Here is a 15,224-nt window from a genome sequence, read left to right as displayed (position 1 = left end):
TGAGTGCTGAAGAATTGATGCTTTTGAACTGTGATGGTGGAGAAGACTCTTGAGAATCCCTTGGACTGCAAGGAGATCCAACCAGTCCATCCTAAAGGAGATCAGTCCTGGGTATTCATTGGAAGGACTGATGTTGAAGCTGAAACTCCAATACTTTGGCCACCTAATGCGAAGAGCTGACTCATTTGAAAAGACCCTGATGCTGGGAAAGATTGAGGGCAGGACAAGAAGGGGACGACAGAGGATGAGATGGCTGGATGGCATCACTGACTCAATGGACATGGGTTTGGGGGGACTCTGGCAGTTGGTGTTGGACATGGCATGCTGCGGTCCATGGGGTCTCAAAGAGTCAGACACAACTGAACTGAACTGAACTGAAGCCCAGGGATGGCCACCCCCTTGAGAGAAGTTTGTATTTTCTGGTTCACTGCAGCCCCACTGCCTGCTGCACGGTGGGGAATTGCTGCACAGTAGAAAGGCCTCAGGTAGGGAAGTGGTACAATGAATACGGTAGCCAGCACGCCAACCCTGACAACGGTGTGTAGAATAAATGAGAGGGACGAGAGTCCGGAAACAGGAAGACCAGTCGGGAGGCTGTTGGCAATGATCCAGGCAAGGAAATGATACAGATCTGACTAGGGTGGTGGTGGTGGCAACAAGCAGAAAGTCAGGGACCAGAGCCATGCTGGGAAGGGAGACTACATGGGCCTCTCCTTTCTGGGGGCCCAGCCTCCTGGGGTTCCTGATCCTACTCTGTCCCCTAGGTTGCTGGCGGAGAAGCGGCAGGAGCTGCTGGACCAGGCCAATAAGCTGCGGACAGGGCTGTTTAAGATTGATGAAACTAGGGAAAAGGTGGAAGTGATGTCCTTAGAGCTGGAGGATGCCAAGAAAAAGGTGGCTGAGTTCCAGAAGCAGTGTGAGGAGTACCTGGTCATCATTGTGCAGCAGAAGCGGGAAGCGGATGAGCAGCAGAAGGTGCCTCTGCCCCCCTGGATCGCCCCTGCCCCTCGCGTCCCCTATTCCCTGTGCCCACTGGGCAGAGGGGCTTCCAGCTTCAATCAGTTATAGGGCAGGGGGTGCCAGTTCCACTCCTCAAGTCTTCTTTAGCTCTCTTTTGCATCATTACCACTAGCACCATCACCCCCACTTCTGCTCAAGGTGAAGACAAAAACCCTCGTCTTCTCTTCATCCGTAGGCTGTCACAGCCAATAGCGAGAAGATTGCGATTGAGGAAGTCAAGTGCCAGGCACTGGCTGACAATGCCCAGAAGGATTTGGAAGAGGCATTACCAGCCCTGGAAGAGGCCATGCGGGTATCAGGACGGGAAGGCACAGGAAGGAGACTGGGCTGGCCTTCCTTGTTCTCAAAGTCCCCTTGGAAGGGAGGAGGAGGGGAACTGCAGCTAAGTCCTGTCTCCATAAAGGACCCGTCTTGCCACCTGAGTTGACTCTGGTCCTCAAGTTCATCCCTTTTCTCAGGCCCTGGAGTCTCTGAACAAGAAGGACATAGGAGAGATCAAGTCTTACGGACGCCCCCCGGCCCAGGTGGAGATGGTGTTGCAGGCAGTCATGATCCTTCGAGGCAATGATCCCACCTGGGCAGAGGCCAAGAGGCAGCTAGGTGAGCCAGGAAACCGGAAGGTAATTTATGCCAGTCCACCCAGCATTCCTCTGATCATCTACTGGACGTCAGGCACTCAGAGAGACAGAGATGAAGGATGCAGTGTGCCCACTCTCAAAGCACAGAGCCTGGTGGGGAAGACGAGGCATAACCATCAGTTAAGGTCTTCGGTTGTAGGTAACTCATCTTCATTTACGAAAGAAACGAAAGAAAAAAGAATGAGGGACTTCCCTGGTGGTCCATTGGTTAAGACTGCGCTTCCAGTAAAGGGGAGCGGGTTCAATCCTTCATCAGAAGATCCCACACGCCCCATGACTCAGCCACACACACACACACACACACACACACACACACACACACACAAAGGGAGAAGTTGTCGTAAGGATATTGGAACGTATTTCAGAATCTAAGGACAGGAGTGCCTTTGCTCCCCACCCCGCAAAAGGACAAGAATCAGAAAAGGGAACAAGGGTCTGTTTTACTCTTGTGATATTTTTCCTGCTCTGAGTTCTGTTGGTGGAATGTAGCCTGAAAGCAATAGTTTGGTGACCCCTGCCCTAGAAGAAAGGGCAAAGTATATAGACAGAATGGTGTGTGGGATGGGTGGTCAGGCTGAGAGGGTGGAGGATACGTGATGGGAGTAGAGGCTGAGGAGGTTGTGGAGGCTCTGGGAGCCTCGAGGGTCTAGATGAGGGAGCACGGCCAGTGGAGGGACTGTGGGTTGAGGTCAGGCCTTGGGAACTGAGCCCAGGAAGCACATGGCTATGCCTGAGCAGTGGAGGTGAGGCCCCCAATCTTCATCCCCCAGGGGAACAGAACTTCATCAAATCACTGATCCACTTCGATAAAGACAATATCTCAGACAAGGTCCTGAAGAAGATCGGAGCCTACTGTGCCCAGCCCGATTTCCAGCCTGACATCATCGGCCGTGTGTCACTGGCTGCCAAGTCCCTATGCATGTGGGTTCGGGCCATGGAGGTAGGCAGTGACAGGCGGGGTGGGAGCAGTGAGGCCGGATGGGAGGAGGGGGATGGAAGGCTCATGGCAGGTGAGTGGGTAGCGAGTGAGAGGGTGCCCGCTGTCTCCCCGCAGCTCTACGGGCGGCTGTACCGGGTGGTGGAGCCCAAGCGGATCCGCATGAACACCGCATTGGCCCAGCTTCAGGAGAAGCAGGCGGCCCTGGCCGAGGCTCAGGAGAAGCTGCGTGAGGTGAGCCTCATACCTATGTTTTCCGTTTTCCGAGGTGGTAGCTCTCCCAGATTCCCGATTTCTAGGATGCTTCCTTTCTGTTTATTTCTCCCTGTCTAATTCTACCCCCTCCTCCTTATAGTCCTATCTGCCTCCCACTCTGTGCCTTGTTTAGACGGCTGCCTCTGGCTCAAAGCTAAGTCAGTGAGAGGGTTACAAAGGCACAGGGGCGCTGTCTCTGGGGAGCCCTTCCCACAACTGACCTGGAGCTGGCAGTGTTCGCCATCCTTTGTTGGGGCCCTTTGGAGAAGGTCCTTGAGACAGTAACTGATGAAGTCTGTGTGGCAGTGGGTCTTTGCTCGGGGGATAGGGCAGGGGTGTCACACTGCTGCTTGGACCTGGAGGAATACGAGGGTGTTGGAGCCTGGTGTTGTTGTCTGGAGGTAGAGAGGGTTATTTCCTGTGAGAGGGCTAGATAATCCAAAAGGTGCTGTCCTACCAGATACATGCACAAGTAACTCTCTTTCAGGCAGAATATAAGTGCTATTAGCAAGAGTTCAAAATTCTTTCAGTCTATCATTTAATTTTCTGTCATTGATTTAATAGGTAGTGTAAATATATCCACATGGTTTGAAATTCAAAAGGACAAAAGCGTATCCAGTAAGAATTCTCCCTTTCACCTTCTGCTGTCTAATCACCAGCTCCCCTCACTTGAAAGTAACTTCTGCCTTCCAATGCAGGGGATACCGGTTTGATCCCAGATCAAGGAACTAAGATCCCACGTGCCTCGGGGTAACAGCCCATGTGCTGTAACCAAGATCCAGCATGCACACACATACACACAAAGAAGATTCCATTCTGACCCATTTCGGAGGCTTCTGGGCAGTTTCGAAACCAGGGGTCCCTAACCTTCGCTGTGTGTCAGAATCGGACCTAGGGAAAAAATATATTTTCAGGGATCCAAGCAAATGAGTAATGGTTAAAATTATTTACTCAAGATTTGGATTGAAATGTAATATAGCTGGACTCTGGGCCTCTTCCCAGACCTCTAGTGCTGTGTTCAGGGTTTCTCATCTCTGGGCGACCCTGATAGAGAAGAAGGCTTCAAACGGCTGATTTCAAGGCTCCCCCAGAGATTCTTACTTAGTTGGCCTGGCAGGAGCCCAGGGTCAGCACAGTGCTAGCTGCAAGCAGGTGGCTCAGCATGCCTGATTCTGAAGTTCTACTGAAAGCTATATTTGCATCTTACACTTTCAGTAACAAAGGAGAAATTTCAGTTCCCTGTTTGCTTACTCTTACCAACTAGAGGTCCTCAAGACGCGGTGTGAGATCCCCCACCAGCAACCTAACACGAGGTGCCCTGCAAATGCTTCTCCCGAGAATGACGCTGTTGGCAGCTGACCCTACAGGCCCACTTTTTTCCCACATGTGAAGGGGACAACCCCTAATTATCTGGCCCAGGATATGATTCATCCAGAGGTGAGAAACCTTTCCTAATGGATGGCCATACCTGTGAGTGTTTAGGCTTGAAAGAAAGAGTAAAAGAGTGAAGATTTCAAGAGAGGTTGAGAGGTCATGATGAACCGAGGTGGCAGGGGATTGAAATCAGGAGGCGGGGTTCTAGCCCCAGCACCGGCAGTAACCAGCAAGTCGCTTAATCCCACTAAATCTTGGGCATTGGAAGGCACATTCTTAACCTCTGGACCACCAGGAAGTCCCAGAACAGACTCTTCATCCACCACAGAACTCTTAATTAAGGCCACCCTTACAGACTACATCTCTCCCCTGTCCAAGCCCCATTTCCTAGAAATTGTCTTGCTTCAAACATCTGTCTCTATAGAGAAAGCCACTCATTCATAGACAAAGCTACAGCCATCTGCCAACGTCAGAATAACACAGGGTTGGCCTAAAGACTTTCACTGAAGTCATAGAAGTTAAAAGTTAACCACACAAGTGTAAAAACCCACTGGACCTAATATGAGCCTTACTCACCTTACTTACCTTACTCAGAACACCTGTTCACACGCTGCAGTCTGATCAGGAAACTCCCAGCACTGTCAAAAATGTTTTGGGGGATTTTCTGGTCTGCATATATGTATACTCTCTCTTTTTTTAAACCTGTGCCATTGTTTTTTTCATTTTCTCTTTTTTTCCATTTTTTCATTTTTTGGCCATGCCATGTGAGTTGTGGGATCTTAGTTCCCCAACCAGGGATCAAACCTACACACCCTGCATTGGAAGCATGGTGTCTTAACCACTGGACAGCCGGGAAAGTCCAAAATGTATACTCTTGAAGGGATCTGAGAACTAGTAGTCTTATTCTATGCCCGAGTTCTAAGCAAATTGAGAAATAAAAGGCATTTGGCCAAAATATAACCTATAAAGGCTAGGCTGGAGGATGTGGAAGATGTCTGTAAGCAAGTGGCCCTCCTAGTGGGGACCCGCATCTTCAGACAGACGTACCTGGTCTTGGGCGTTGTTGGGGGGGCAGAGTGGGACTTGTGCTCACCCCTAAAAAGAAAGGGCATGAGCTCAGTTGAGCATTCCCAGTTTACTCTTTCCAATTTTACCAGTCAGATCAGTCACCACCTCCCCTGGAGAAGGGTGAGAAAAAGTCCTGGAGGAAGTCTTCCAACACACAAGGGAATGACCAATACAAACAATTGTAACAAGCCATGACCCCAGAGGAAAAAATAAGCCCAGAGAAAATTCAGGTTATGAAGAAAACTTGAAAAAAGTAGACCTCTAATTAGTATCATCAGAGAGAGTGATTAAGAAAGAAATGACATCCACAGAACAAAAATAGGATGATGAAAGGCCAAACGAAAAGGAAGAATTCTGGGAAATTTAAAAATGATCAAAGTGTGACATTCGGTAGAAGGGTGGGAGGACAGCATCACAGAACGTACCACAAAACCAGAGGCAGAAAGCAGAAGAGAGACACGACCAACCTGTAAGAATTTCTGAAAGAAAAACACATCAGGGATAATAGAAAAAGTAGTTAACAACTGGTTCAGCCCACACAGTGACCTGTCTGAGTGGGTCTCACCACGAGGAGCCCAGCCTGGTTCACACTGGACACCAACCCGGATCATGATGACATTGACGCTGTTTGTTAGCATTTGACCTTTATAATCAGTCTAGAGATGGAGCACAGAAGACCCAGTGTGGCCTCTCTGAATGTCAACCTCAACGATATAAAAATAAAGGTACCGCCTAAAAATTGGGGAAGTGGACACAGCTGGGAAAAGACAGGGCAGTGCTTTTGCAGCAGATAAAATAGAACACAGTTTTAACGTGTTGGGACTTTCCAGTTGTTAAGTTTCTGCACTTCCACTGCAGGGGACACAGGTTCAATCCCTGATCCCTGGTTGGCAAACAGATCCCACATGCCTTGCACAGTGGCAACAAACAAAAAAATATGAATTTATTACTTATAATACTAGAATGTTATTTAACATTATAATAAAGGTAGCCAGTAAGAGAGATTAGGAACTATTAGGAAATTTGGAGAGATCGTGTGTGCTTGCTAAGTAGCTTCAGTCATGTCCAACTCTTTGCGACCCTATGAACTGTAGCCGGCCAGGCTCCTCTGTCCATGGGATTCTCCAGGCAAGAATACTGGAGTGAGTTGCTGTGGCCTCCTCCAGGGAATCTTCCCAACCCAGGGATCGAACCTGCTTCTTTATGTCTCCTGCATTGGCAGGTGTGTTCTTTACCACTAGCGCCACCTGGGAAGCCCTTGAGAGATTCTAAATGCCCTTGAAGTGGTCTTTGTGGGTGTGAAACAAATAGTGAGATTTTTAATTGGTCCCTCTTATTATAGTATTGAAATGAAGTCCACTTAATTTATCCAATCATGTTCATGTCCTGATTTTATAACTTGTATCTATCAATAAACATTGTGATATTTGGGGAAAAAAAGAAAAAACTACTAGATGTAGAGAGAAAGGGATGAGGTGTGTTGGTATAAGGGAATCAGATCTTCATCTATCATAGCATTAAGTCCATAGAAATAGTCTAACGTTGATAAAGCAGGAAACAGCTGTATAAAATATACTTGTAGTATCCGTAGAGGATGAACTGGAAACAGGTCACATTGGCTGCCTCAAGAAGGAAGCTGGGTAGATGGAGCAGAGGGTTGGGAGGAAGATTTTCATGCTTTCATGCCTCTTGAATTTTAAGTTACCTATTCACAAAGTAAACACAATTAAAATAGAAAAGGACTAGCAGCGTCAAGATGTGCTCATGCAAGTACAAGGGTACTCATTACAGCTTTGTTAATTATAGAAAACGTTGGGAAGACACAAATGGCCATCAGTAGGAAACTTGTCATATAAATTGTGATTCCATCATACACAAAATTAGCAGCTGTTAAAAACAGTGAGACAGCTTGACAAGAATGGATTTGAAGACAGGTGAAAAATAGTAAAGTATGAAACAGTGATACTGAATGTTACCATTTATCTTTTTGAAAAAAAATCATCCATTCAAGAAATATTTATTGAGTGCTGGGCACTACCTGGGTCTGATTCAGTGGCGAACGTGGCGCTCCCCTCATGATGCTCACATTTTCTTTACTGTTGATGGACTTGGTCTGGAAAGTTACACTAGAAACTGCTGACAGTGGCTCCCTCTCAGGCTGGGGCTGGGAGCTGGGGTCAGGAGTAGGAGGAGGACAAACCCCAGCACACTTTTCTTCCTTTGGAATGTTGATTTGTGTGAAACATATTCACCATTCAAAAAAAAAAAATACAAATGGGACAAGTTATTTTCAAAAAAAGTTAAAGATGTTAGGTGGGATGATGGTGTTATGACTATGTCCTTTTCTAAAAAGCAATGCATTATGAGGTATTTAAAGTTGAAATGTCATGAGTTTGCAACATTCTTTAAAATACTTTGGGGAAAAACAAGTAGATGGCGTAAATACAGCAAAATGTTAACAACTGTTAAATCTGGGTGATGGGTGTGTAGGTATTGCTTATATTAGTCTTTTTCTTAGGTTTGAAATTTCTCATAATTATTTTTAATTAAAAAGATTAAAGCTCCAAAAATTTAAAGCTGTATATAAATATAAATATATATATATATATATACACACACACACACACACATACATCCAGTAGCTGCATAAGCATAATAGTCAGAGATAGGGAGATAATTACTTGAAGAAATAAAAAGAGACATGGTTAAAAAATAATTTGCTACTGAAGAATGGAACTAAGTAGGAAAGTGGGCTAGAGGACCATTGCTTTTCCTTATAACCTCTTTTATTTTATTATTTAGGTCTTTAACCCTGTGCATATATTTCTTGTGTAGAAAATCAAAACAGTGAAAACATGCAAAATAAATAATGAAATATAGATCTATCACGTAGGTTGGCTGCCTCCCCAGAGCCCAGTCTCCATGGGAAGCCAAATTACAATCAGAGGTTGCTGATGAGTGTGGGCTCAGTGCATGGAGGTGGTTGCGTGAACCTGATGACAAGTGCCATGCAGTAGAGCCTGCCAGATAACCCAGCACGTGTGTGTGAGGGCCAGAGCACCCTTTCCCTGTGGGCCCCTAGCCTCTGAGTGGCCTATCTGATCCCTGAGCGACACCTTCTTTCTTTAGATGCTCAAGTCACTCAAGGGTGACATTTTGAATCTCCACTTTGCTTTAAAAAATGTTCCCTGGAGGGAATTCTCTGGTGGTCCAATAATTAGGGCTCCACATTTCCACTGCAGGGCCATGGGTTCAATTCCCGGTTGGGAAACTAAGACCCCCACGTGCCTCCTGGCACAGGCAAAAATAATAATGATAATTCCTTGGAGAGCTACTTATCTCATTCCCAAGTTCTTGGAAGTCAACCTCAATAGTTGGGAAAAAACGAAAATTTCCTTGTGATGAGAACTCAGGAGTCACTCTCTCAACAACATGGAATGGCGGTTATTTTTGTGCTATCTGGTCCTCTCTTGTCAAAACATCCTGTGTGGTTTATCCCTGTGCTACAAGAGGCCCATCTCTTCCTCAGCCTTGAGTCCATGACCAAGCAGTTTCCAGGCTCAAGGCAGGAGTGGTGGAGTGGTGGAGGCTCAGGAAAGAAAACTCACCTGATCACATATATTTGATATTGTTTTTTCCTTCACAACAACCCTGCAGGGGAGGTGTTAATTTTTTGTACCTGAGGAAACTGAGGCGCCAAGAGATCATTTTTCCCAGAGGTCATAGAGCCACAACATAGCAGATGGGTAATCCGAAGCCAGAATCGTCTGGCCTCCAGCCTGTGTTAGATCCCCATACTCTGATCCCTCCCAGGTGGCTGAGAAACTGGAGATGCTGAAGAAACAGTATGATGAGAAGCTGGCACAGAAGGAGGAGCTTCGCAAGAGGTCTGAGGAGATGGAGATGAAGCTGGAGCGTGCTGGGATGCTGGTGTCCGGGCTGGCTGGCGAGAAGGCCCGATGGGAGGAGACAGTAAAGGTGAGGCCAGCTGCGCCCCCTGGCTCTCCTAGCTGTTGCCCACCACTGCGACCAGCTCCCAGCCCATTTAGGTGGAGGGACAGGAGGGGAAATGATGGCGATGCTTGGGTGTAGGGACACCCAAGAATGGGGCGTGGGCATTCTTCCTCTCCCATTTGGTGAGAATAGTGGGAGGAGAGGCTTTTGTGCCAGGAGGGATCTGCCCCCTTGTGTAGGTGGGGCTGGAAAACACTCACGAGGACCCTGATAGAGCCCACTGACCTGACTGAAGCCAACCTGGGGCATCTCATCTCTGATCTCAGTGAGCTCCTGGCTTCACAAGAGGGTTAGGCCTTATCACAAACTAACACTGCTGAATTCCCTGGTGGTCCAGTGATTAAGACTCCATGCTCTCACTGCTGAGGGCCTGGGATCTAGGATTCCACAAGCCATGTGGCACGACCAAGAAAAGAAAGAGAGAAGAAATAAACATTGCTGTTAAAGTTGGGGAACTCAAGGAAGTCCCCTCATGGTCTAGTGGTTAGGGTTTGGCACTACCACTGCCATGACCTGGATTTGATCCCTGGTCAGGGAACTGAGATCCTGCAAGTCACATGGAACGGCCAAAATATGAAAAAAATAAAACATGGGGAACTCAAAAGTTGTGAGGGTAGGGTTGAATTCTTGGGGCACAAGGATTTAGGAGAAGGAAAGACTCCCTCTGATCTGGACAGTGTCCAGAGGGGGGAGTGCCTTCAGACTTGTCCATGTGCCTCCAGTACTGGGGCCCAGGAAGACTTATACCTACCTCCCCTGCTGTCCTCCAGGGCCTGGAGGAGGATCTGGGCTACCTGGTGGGAGACTGTCTCCTGGCAGCTGCCTTCCTGTCCTATATGGGGCCCTTCCTGACCAACTACCGGGATGAGATAGTCAACCAAATCTGGATCAGGAAGGTAAGGCAGGGCTTGGGTGTGATGCATGAGTTCCTGGGCTCTAAGATCACAGCCTCTGGGAGTAACAGATGTTGGGAAGGGGCAGGGGTGCTGGGCTCTCATATCCAGGCTGAAGCTCCAGGCTTCTTCCATCCAGATTTCAGAGCTGCAGGTTCCTTGCTCACCCCGCTTCACATTCGACAACTTCCTGTCCAATCCTACCAAAGTTCGGGATTGGAACATTCAAGGGCTGCCCTCGGATGCCTTCTCCACTGAGAACGGCATCATTGTCACCCGTGGCAACAGGTGAGGATGTTGCTGGGAGCACAGGCCCAAGTGAAGGCTAAGCCTATCTTCTGACTCACACTTCCTCCTTCAGGTGGGCACTGATGATCGATCCGCAGGCCCAGGCCCTGAAATGGATCAAGAACATGGAAGGAAATCAGGTACAGGGCTGGAGATGGGGGAGGGCTGATTCGTCCCCTTAGATTCTCTTCCCAAGTCTGACTCTTTCTCAGATCCTACCCTTTTGGCTATTACCCATCTTGTATCCCTCAGCATTTCTTCCATAGCTTCCCTTGCTTTCCAGGGCCTACAGATCATCGACCTGCAGATGAACGATTATCTCCGAATCCTAGAAAACGCCATCCAGTTTGGATATCCAGTTCTGCTCCAGAATGTGCAGGAATATCTGGATCCCACACTCAACCCTGTGCTCAACAAATCTGTAGCTCGAATTGGTCAGGGCCCAGGCTTATGGTGGGGTTGGGCTGAGACCAGCGAGGTCGGACCCATGGCAGGAAAGCGCTAGGTCTTTGGCTGTGTCTTCTACTACCTTGTCCCTGTATTCAGACACACCTGGGTTGGGGCCGTAGGCAGGCTGAGTCCCTGCTACTGGATTCCAGTTGGGGAACAATGGGTCAGCCCTGACCCACACTTGGTCCTGTGGAGTCCCTGCCCTTGACCCTCCTGTCAGTGCAGGTGGTCGGTTGCTGATGCGTATTGGAGATAAGGAGGTGGAATACAATCCCAACTTCCGTTTCTACATCACCACCAAGCTCTCCAACCCCCACTACAGCCCAGAGACCTCAGCCAAGACCACCATTGTCAACTTCGCTGTCAAAGAACAGGTGGGTGGGGGCCGATGCCTAGACTGAACCAGGGTGAATCCAGAGGGCTGTAGAATTGGCCAGGACTGAGAAAAGGCTGAGATTGTGTCGGCAGCTGGGGATGTGGGGCTTGAGAGGTGTAAAGGGATGTAAAGGGTAAAGGTCACCAGAGTGGGGTTCTCACCACGGGTCCTGGCCATCTCAGGGCCTGGAGGCCCAGCTGCTGGGCATTGTGGTCCGGAAGGAGCGGCCGGAGCTGGAGGAGCAGAAGGACTCCCTGGTCATCAATATCGCCGCTGGCAAAAGGAAGCTCAAGGAGCTGGAGGACGAGATCCTTCGGTGAGACCCTGCCTCCCCCAGCCCACAGCCCGCGGGGTCTGCTCGAAGGCTTGACTACAGTCCCGGGGGCAGGGAGGGGGGCGCTGATGAGGGGTCGCCCATCCCCTGCTCCCGGCCAGGCTCAACACCCGCTGAAGCCCCTTTATCCACGCTCCTTTTGCCTTTTCTCCAGGCTGCTGAACGAGGCCACGGGCTCCTTGCTAGACGACGTGCAGCTGGTGAACACCCTGCGGACCTCCAAGATAACCGCCACCGAGGTGACCGAACAGCTAGAGACCAGCGAAACCACGGAGATCAACATCGACCTGGCCCGAGAGGTGAACCACAGCGACCTCCGGCCCCGCCCCCTCTCCGAGCCCCCGCCCCTCCGACCCTGACTCCGCCCCCTCCACAGGCTTACCGCCCCTGCGCCCAGCGGGCCTCTGTGCTGTTCTTCGTGCTCAACGATATGGGCCGCATCGACCCGATGTACCAGTTCTCCCTGGACGCCTACATCAGCCTCTTTATCCTCAGCATCGACAAGAGCCATCGCAGCAACAAGCTGGAGGACCGCATCGACTACCTGAACGAGTACCACACCTACGCTGTCTACAGGTCTGGGCGCCTCACCGCGTCCCGCGCGCGCCCGGTGTGAGGCCCAGTGGCTCTGTGCCCACCATCCCCTCTGGTTTTGTGCTTTGGAGCTGCTCCTGCCACCGCCCCTGGTCCCCTGCTCTTCTCACCAAACACCTCCCCTGGACAGTGTCCACCCTTTGGCTGACCATCACCATGGGCTGACCAGTCCCAGTCCCAGTGTCTCCCTTGAGCATTAAGCCTTGTGTGGAGGACCTACCCCTGTGCCAGCACTTCTCAAAAGGTTAATGTGTCCACGACGCAGGTTAATGTAGACTCCGACTCAGTAGGTCTGGGCTGGGACCTGGGAGCCTGCATTTCTAACAAGCTCCCAGGTGAAGCTGCTGCTCGTGGTCTGTGGTTCTGACTTTGAGTAGTGAGGTTCCTAACCCCCCGCCTGGACATCCCACAGACCCCTCAAGGTCAACCTGTTTCACATCCAACTCGTCTCCCCTCTTTCTTCAGGGGCTGCACCCCTGAGTGGCACCAACAGCCACCTCCCAGGCACCTGAACTGGGAGAGATTCCTGGCTCTTCACTGCCCTTCACCTCTCAGATCAGTCCACAGGTTTTGCTCATGATTCTTTCTGCACACCGTTCCCCCTTCCCACCCAAGTCTGTCCACTGCCATGACTCACTTCAATTGAAGTCACCGTGATCTTTCTTTCTGAATTCCCCCGCGGGTTCCCAACAGGTCCTTCTGCCTCCAGCTCTGTCCCTCTCCAATCTGTCCTGCGGTCAGCAACGTGAGCCTTTCAAACACACGAATCTGGCCGTGCCACCCCAGCCCCAGCTTCCATTCTGTGGTGGTAGTTTTGTGTCCAATAGCCATAAAGTCCTCCATACCTTGGCTGCCACCTGCCCTGCAGCCTCACCTTCCCCCTCCTTACACTGGACCCTGAGCATCGCTGAAGCCCTGCACACCATGGTTTTCTCACCACCACTGCCTCCTTGGCCTGTATCTGAGCTCTCCCTGGCATCCTCCCCTCTCCTCTCTGCCACATCACGGTAACTCTGCTGCACCTCCGGCTCCGGTCCAGGCAGGAGAGTGCTGCCACTCATGTATAGGATTCATCTTGTCACACGGTAACCTCTTATGTCCTCTCATATGGTCCCTCATTTGTCCTCCCCACTCTGCCTGACTTCCTCCAGGACAGCAGGACAGAGACTGTATTCATTCACCTTTGTGTCTTCAGGACCTGGCAGTGTACCTGGCACATAGCCGGGGTCCAGTCAGTGTTGAGGAAATTCTGGGAGAATCACATCCTCTCTCTAGAGCCCTGAAGGCTAGGCTGTTTACAGGAGGTTTGGATTAGAGGTTGATGAAGGTCCTCCCTATAGGCAGGGCTCTGTGATTGTCGGGTCTTCACTCAGGAAGCCTCGATGCTGAGTATCGTGCCTCCCAAACCCCCACCCCCTGCCCCTCCCAGGTACACCTGCCGCACGCTTTTCGAGCGCCACAAGCTGCTATTCAGTTTTCAGATGTGTGCCAAAATTCTGGAGACTTCTGGGAAACTCAACATGGATGAATACAACTTCTTTCTACGCGGGGGCGTGGTGAGTTGGGTAGAGTATATCTGAGTGTGGGGTGGACAAGGTCGGGAATGGACCCCAGATGCAGAGGGTAAGCCCAGGATCCAGCAAGTGAGCGGAGGAAAGCTGCCAGGAGCAGGTGTATGACAGACAAGCTCCCGGGGGCCATGAGGAGTGGCTTGCCCGCATTACAGGTGGGGCTTTGAGCCCCTTCCCTGTGACCCACTGATTGGCATGATCTGGCCACTCTTGCACTGACTCTCAGGCCACTCCTTCCCCATCCTGGATTCCGTGGTCACTGTTACACTCTCTCCCTTCCAAACACCCTCAGCCCCTTTGCCTTCTCCCCACTCCAGCGGCACAGGCTTCTCACTGTCGCAGGCATGTCTCACCCCAGGGCCTTCACACCAGCTGTTCCTTCTGCCAGAAAATTGTTCCCACAGGTATACACTGTGCCCCTCCCTCTCCTCCTTTAAGGCTTGATTCAAATCTCACCTCACTGAGATTTCCTTGACTGTCTTAATAGTTCCAGCTACCCTTAAGCACTTCCAGTCTCCCTTAGTCTTCCTCAACTTATTCTCTTTTTCCATGGCACTGCCATCTTTAACCTACTAGATAACTATTTGCTGTGTTTTTGGTTCATTATCTGCTGTTCCATGTGGGAAAATAAGCTCCTCAAGGGCAGAGGTATTTGTCTTTTATGTTCAGTTGTGTGTCTAGAGTGCTTAAAACATAGTTGGTGAACACTAAATATTTGTTAAATTAATAAGTGACAGTGAACAGGTTGTGCTTCTTAAGGGTGCAGCTGCAACTGCCATCATTCAGGTAGAAGGCAGTATTGCCAGGATACCACAAGAGGGCGCCCGCTTCCTAACTTTGGACTGTGCCTTCACCCACATGGTGGCTCAGATACACAGGCTCCCCCTTTCCTTCCATTTATTTCCCCAATAAAGGTGGATTCCAATCCATCTCAGATTCCTTTCTTTCATGTCTTCATTTTGTTTCATGAAATACTTACCTTGGCTTTTTCACCTTGAAAAAGACAAAAAAACCTATTCTTTTGGGATCAGATCAAATCAGATGAGATCAGTTGCTCAGTCGTGTCCGACTCTTCGCAACCCCATGAATTGCAGCTCGCCAGGCCTCCCTGTCCATCACCAAGTCCCGGAGTTCACTCAGACTCACGTCCATCGAGTCAGTGATGCCATCCAGCCATCTCATCCTCTGTGGTCCCCTTCTCCTCTTGCCCCCAATCCCTCCCAGCATCAGAGTCTTTTCCAATGAGTCAACTCGTCGCATGAGGTGGCCAAAGTACTGGAGTTTCAGCTTTAGCATCATTCCTTCCAAAGAAATCCCAGGGCTGATCTCCTTCATAATGGACTAGTTGGATCTCCTTGCAGTCCAAGGGACTCTCAAGAGTCTTCTCCAACACCACAGTTCAAAAGCTGTCT

General features: G+C 49.9%; 1 protein-coding gene across 1 annotated transcript in view; it reads left to right on the top strand.

The window, feature by feature from the left end:
- DNAH2 (dynein, axonemal, heavy chain 2) overlaps window positions 1–15,224 on the top strand; it is a 110,838-nt gene that overhangs the window by 82,276 nt on the left and 13,338 nt on the right. The window contains exons 59-73 of the mRNA XM_010843209.1: window positions 765–975; window positions 1,196–1,312; window positions 1,479–1,620; window positions 2,429–2,598; window positions 2,713–2,829; window positions 9,106–9,270; window positions 10,077–10,202; window positions 10,339–10,487; window positions 10,561–10,627; window positions 10,771–10,921; window positions 11,163–11,311; window positions 11,496–11,629; window positions 11,802–11,946; window positions 12,024–12,223; window positions 13,671–13,797. Of these exons, the coding sequence (XP_010841511.1) occupies window positions 765–975; window positions 1,196–1,312; window positions 1,479–1,620; window positions 2,429–2,598; window positions 2,713–2,829; window positions 9,106–9,270; window positions 10,077–10,202; window positions 10,339–10,487; window positions 10,561–10,627; window positions 10,771–10,921; window positions 11,163–11,311; window positions 11,496–11,629; window positions 11,802–11,946; window positions 12,024–12,223; window positions 13,671–13,797 (2,170 nt within the window). The remainder of the gene's footprint in view (window positions 1–764; window positions 976–1,195; window positions 1,313–1,478; window positions 1,621–2,428; window positions 2,599–2,712; window positions 2,830–9,105; window positions 9,271–10,076; window positions 10,203–10,338; window positions 10,488–10,560; window positions 10,628–10,770; window positions 10,922–11,162; window positions 11,312–11,495; window positions 11,630–11,801; window positions 11,947–12,023; window positions 12,224–13,670; window positions 13,798–15,224) is intronic.

This window comes from Bison bison, unplaced genomic scaffold (assembly GCF_000754665.1).
Source record: "Bison bison bison isolate TAMUID 2011002044 unplaced genomic scaffold, Bison_UMD1.0 scf7180017864180, whole genome shotgun sequence".
In the NCBI taxonomy this organism is placed as follows: domain Eukaryota; kingdom Metazoa; phylum Chordata; class Mammalia; order Artiodactyla; family Bovidae; genus Bison; species Bison bison.
Note: the sequence above shows the minus strand (reverse complement) of the source record. Positions and strands in the feature narration are given on the sequence as shown.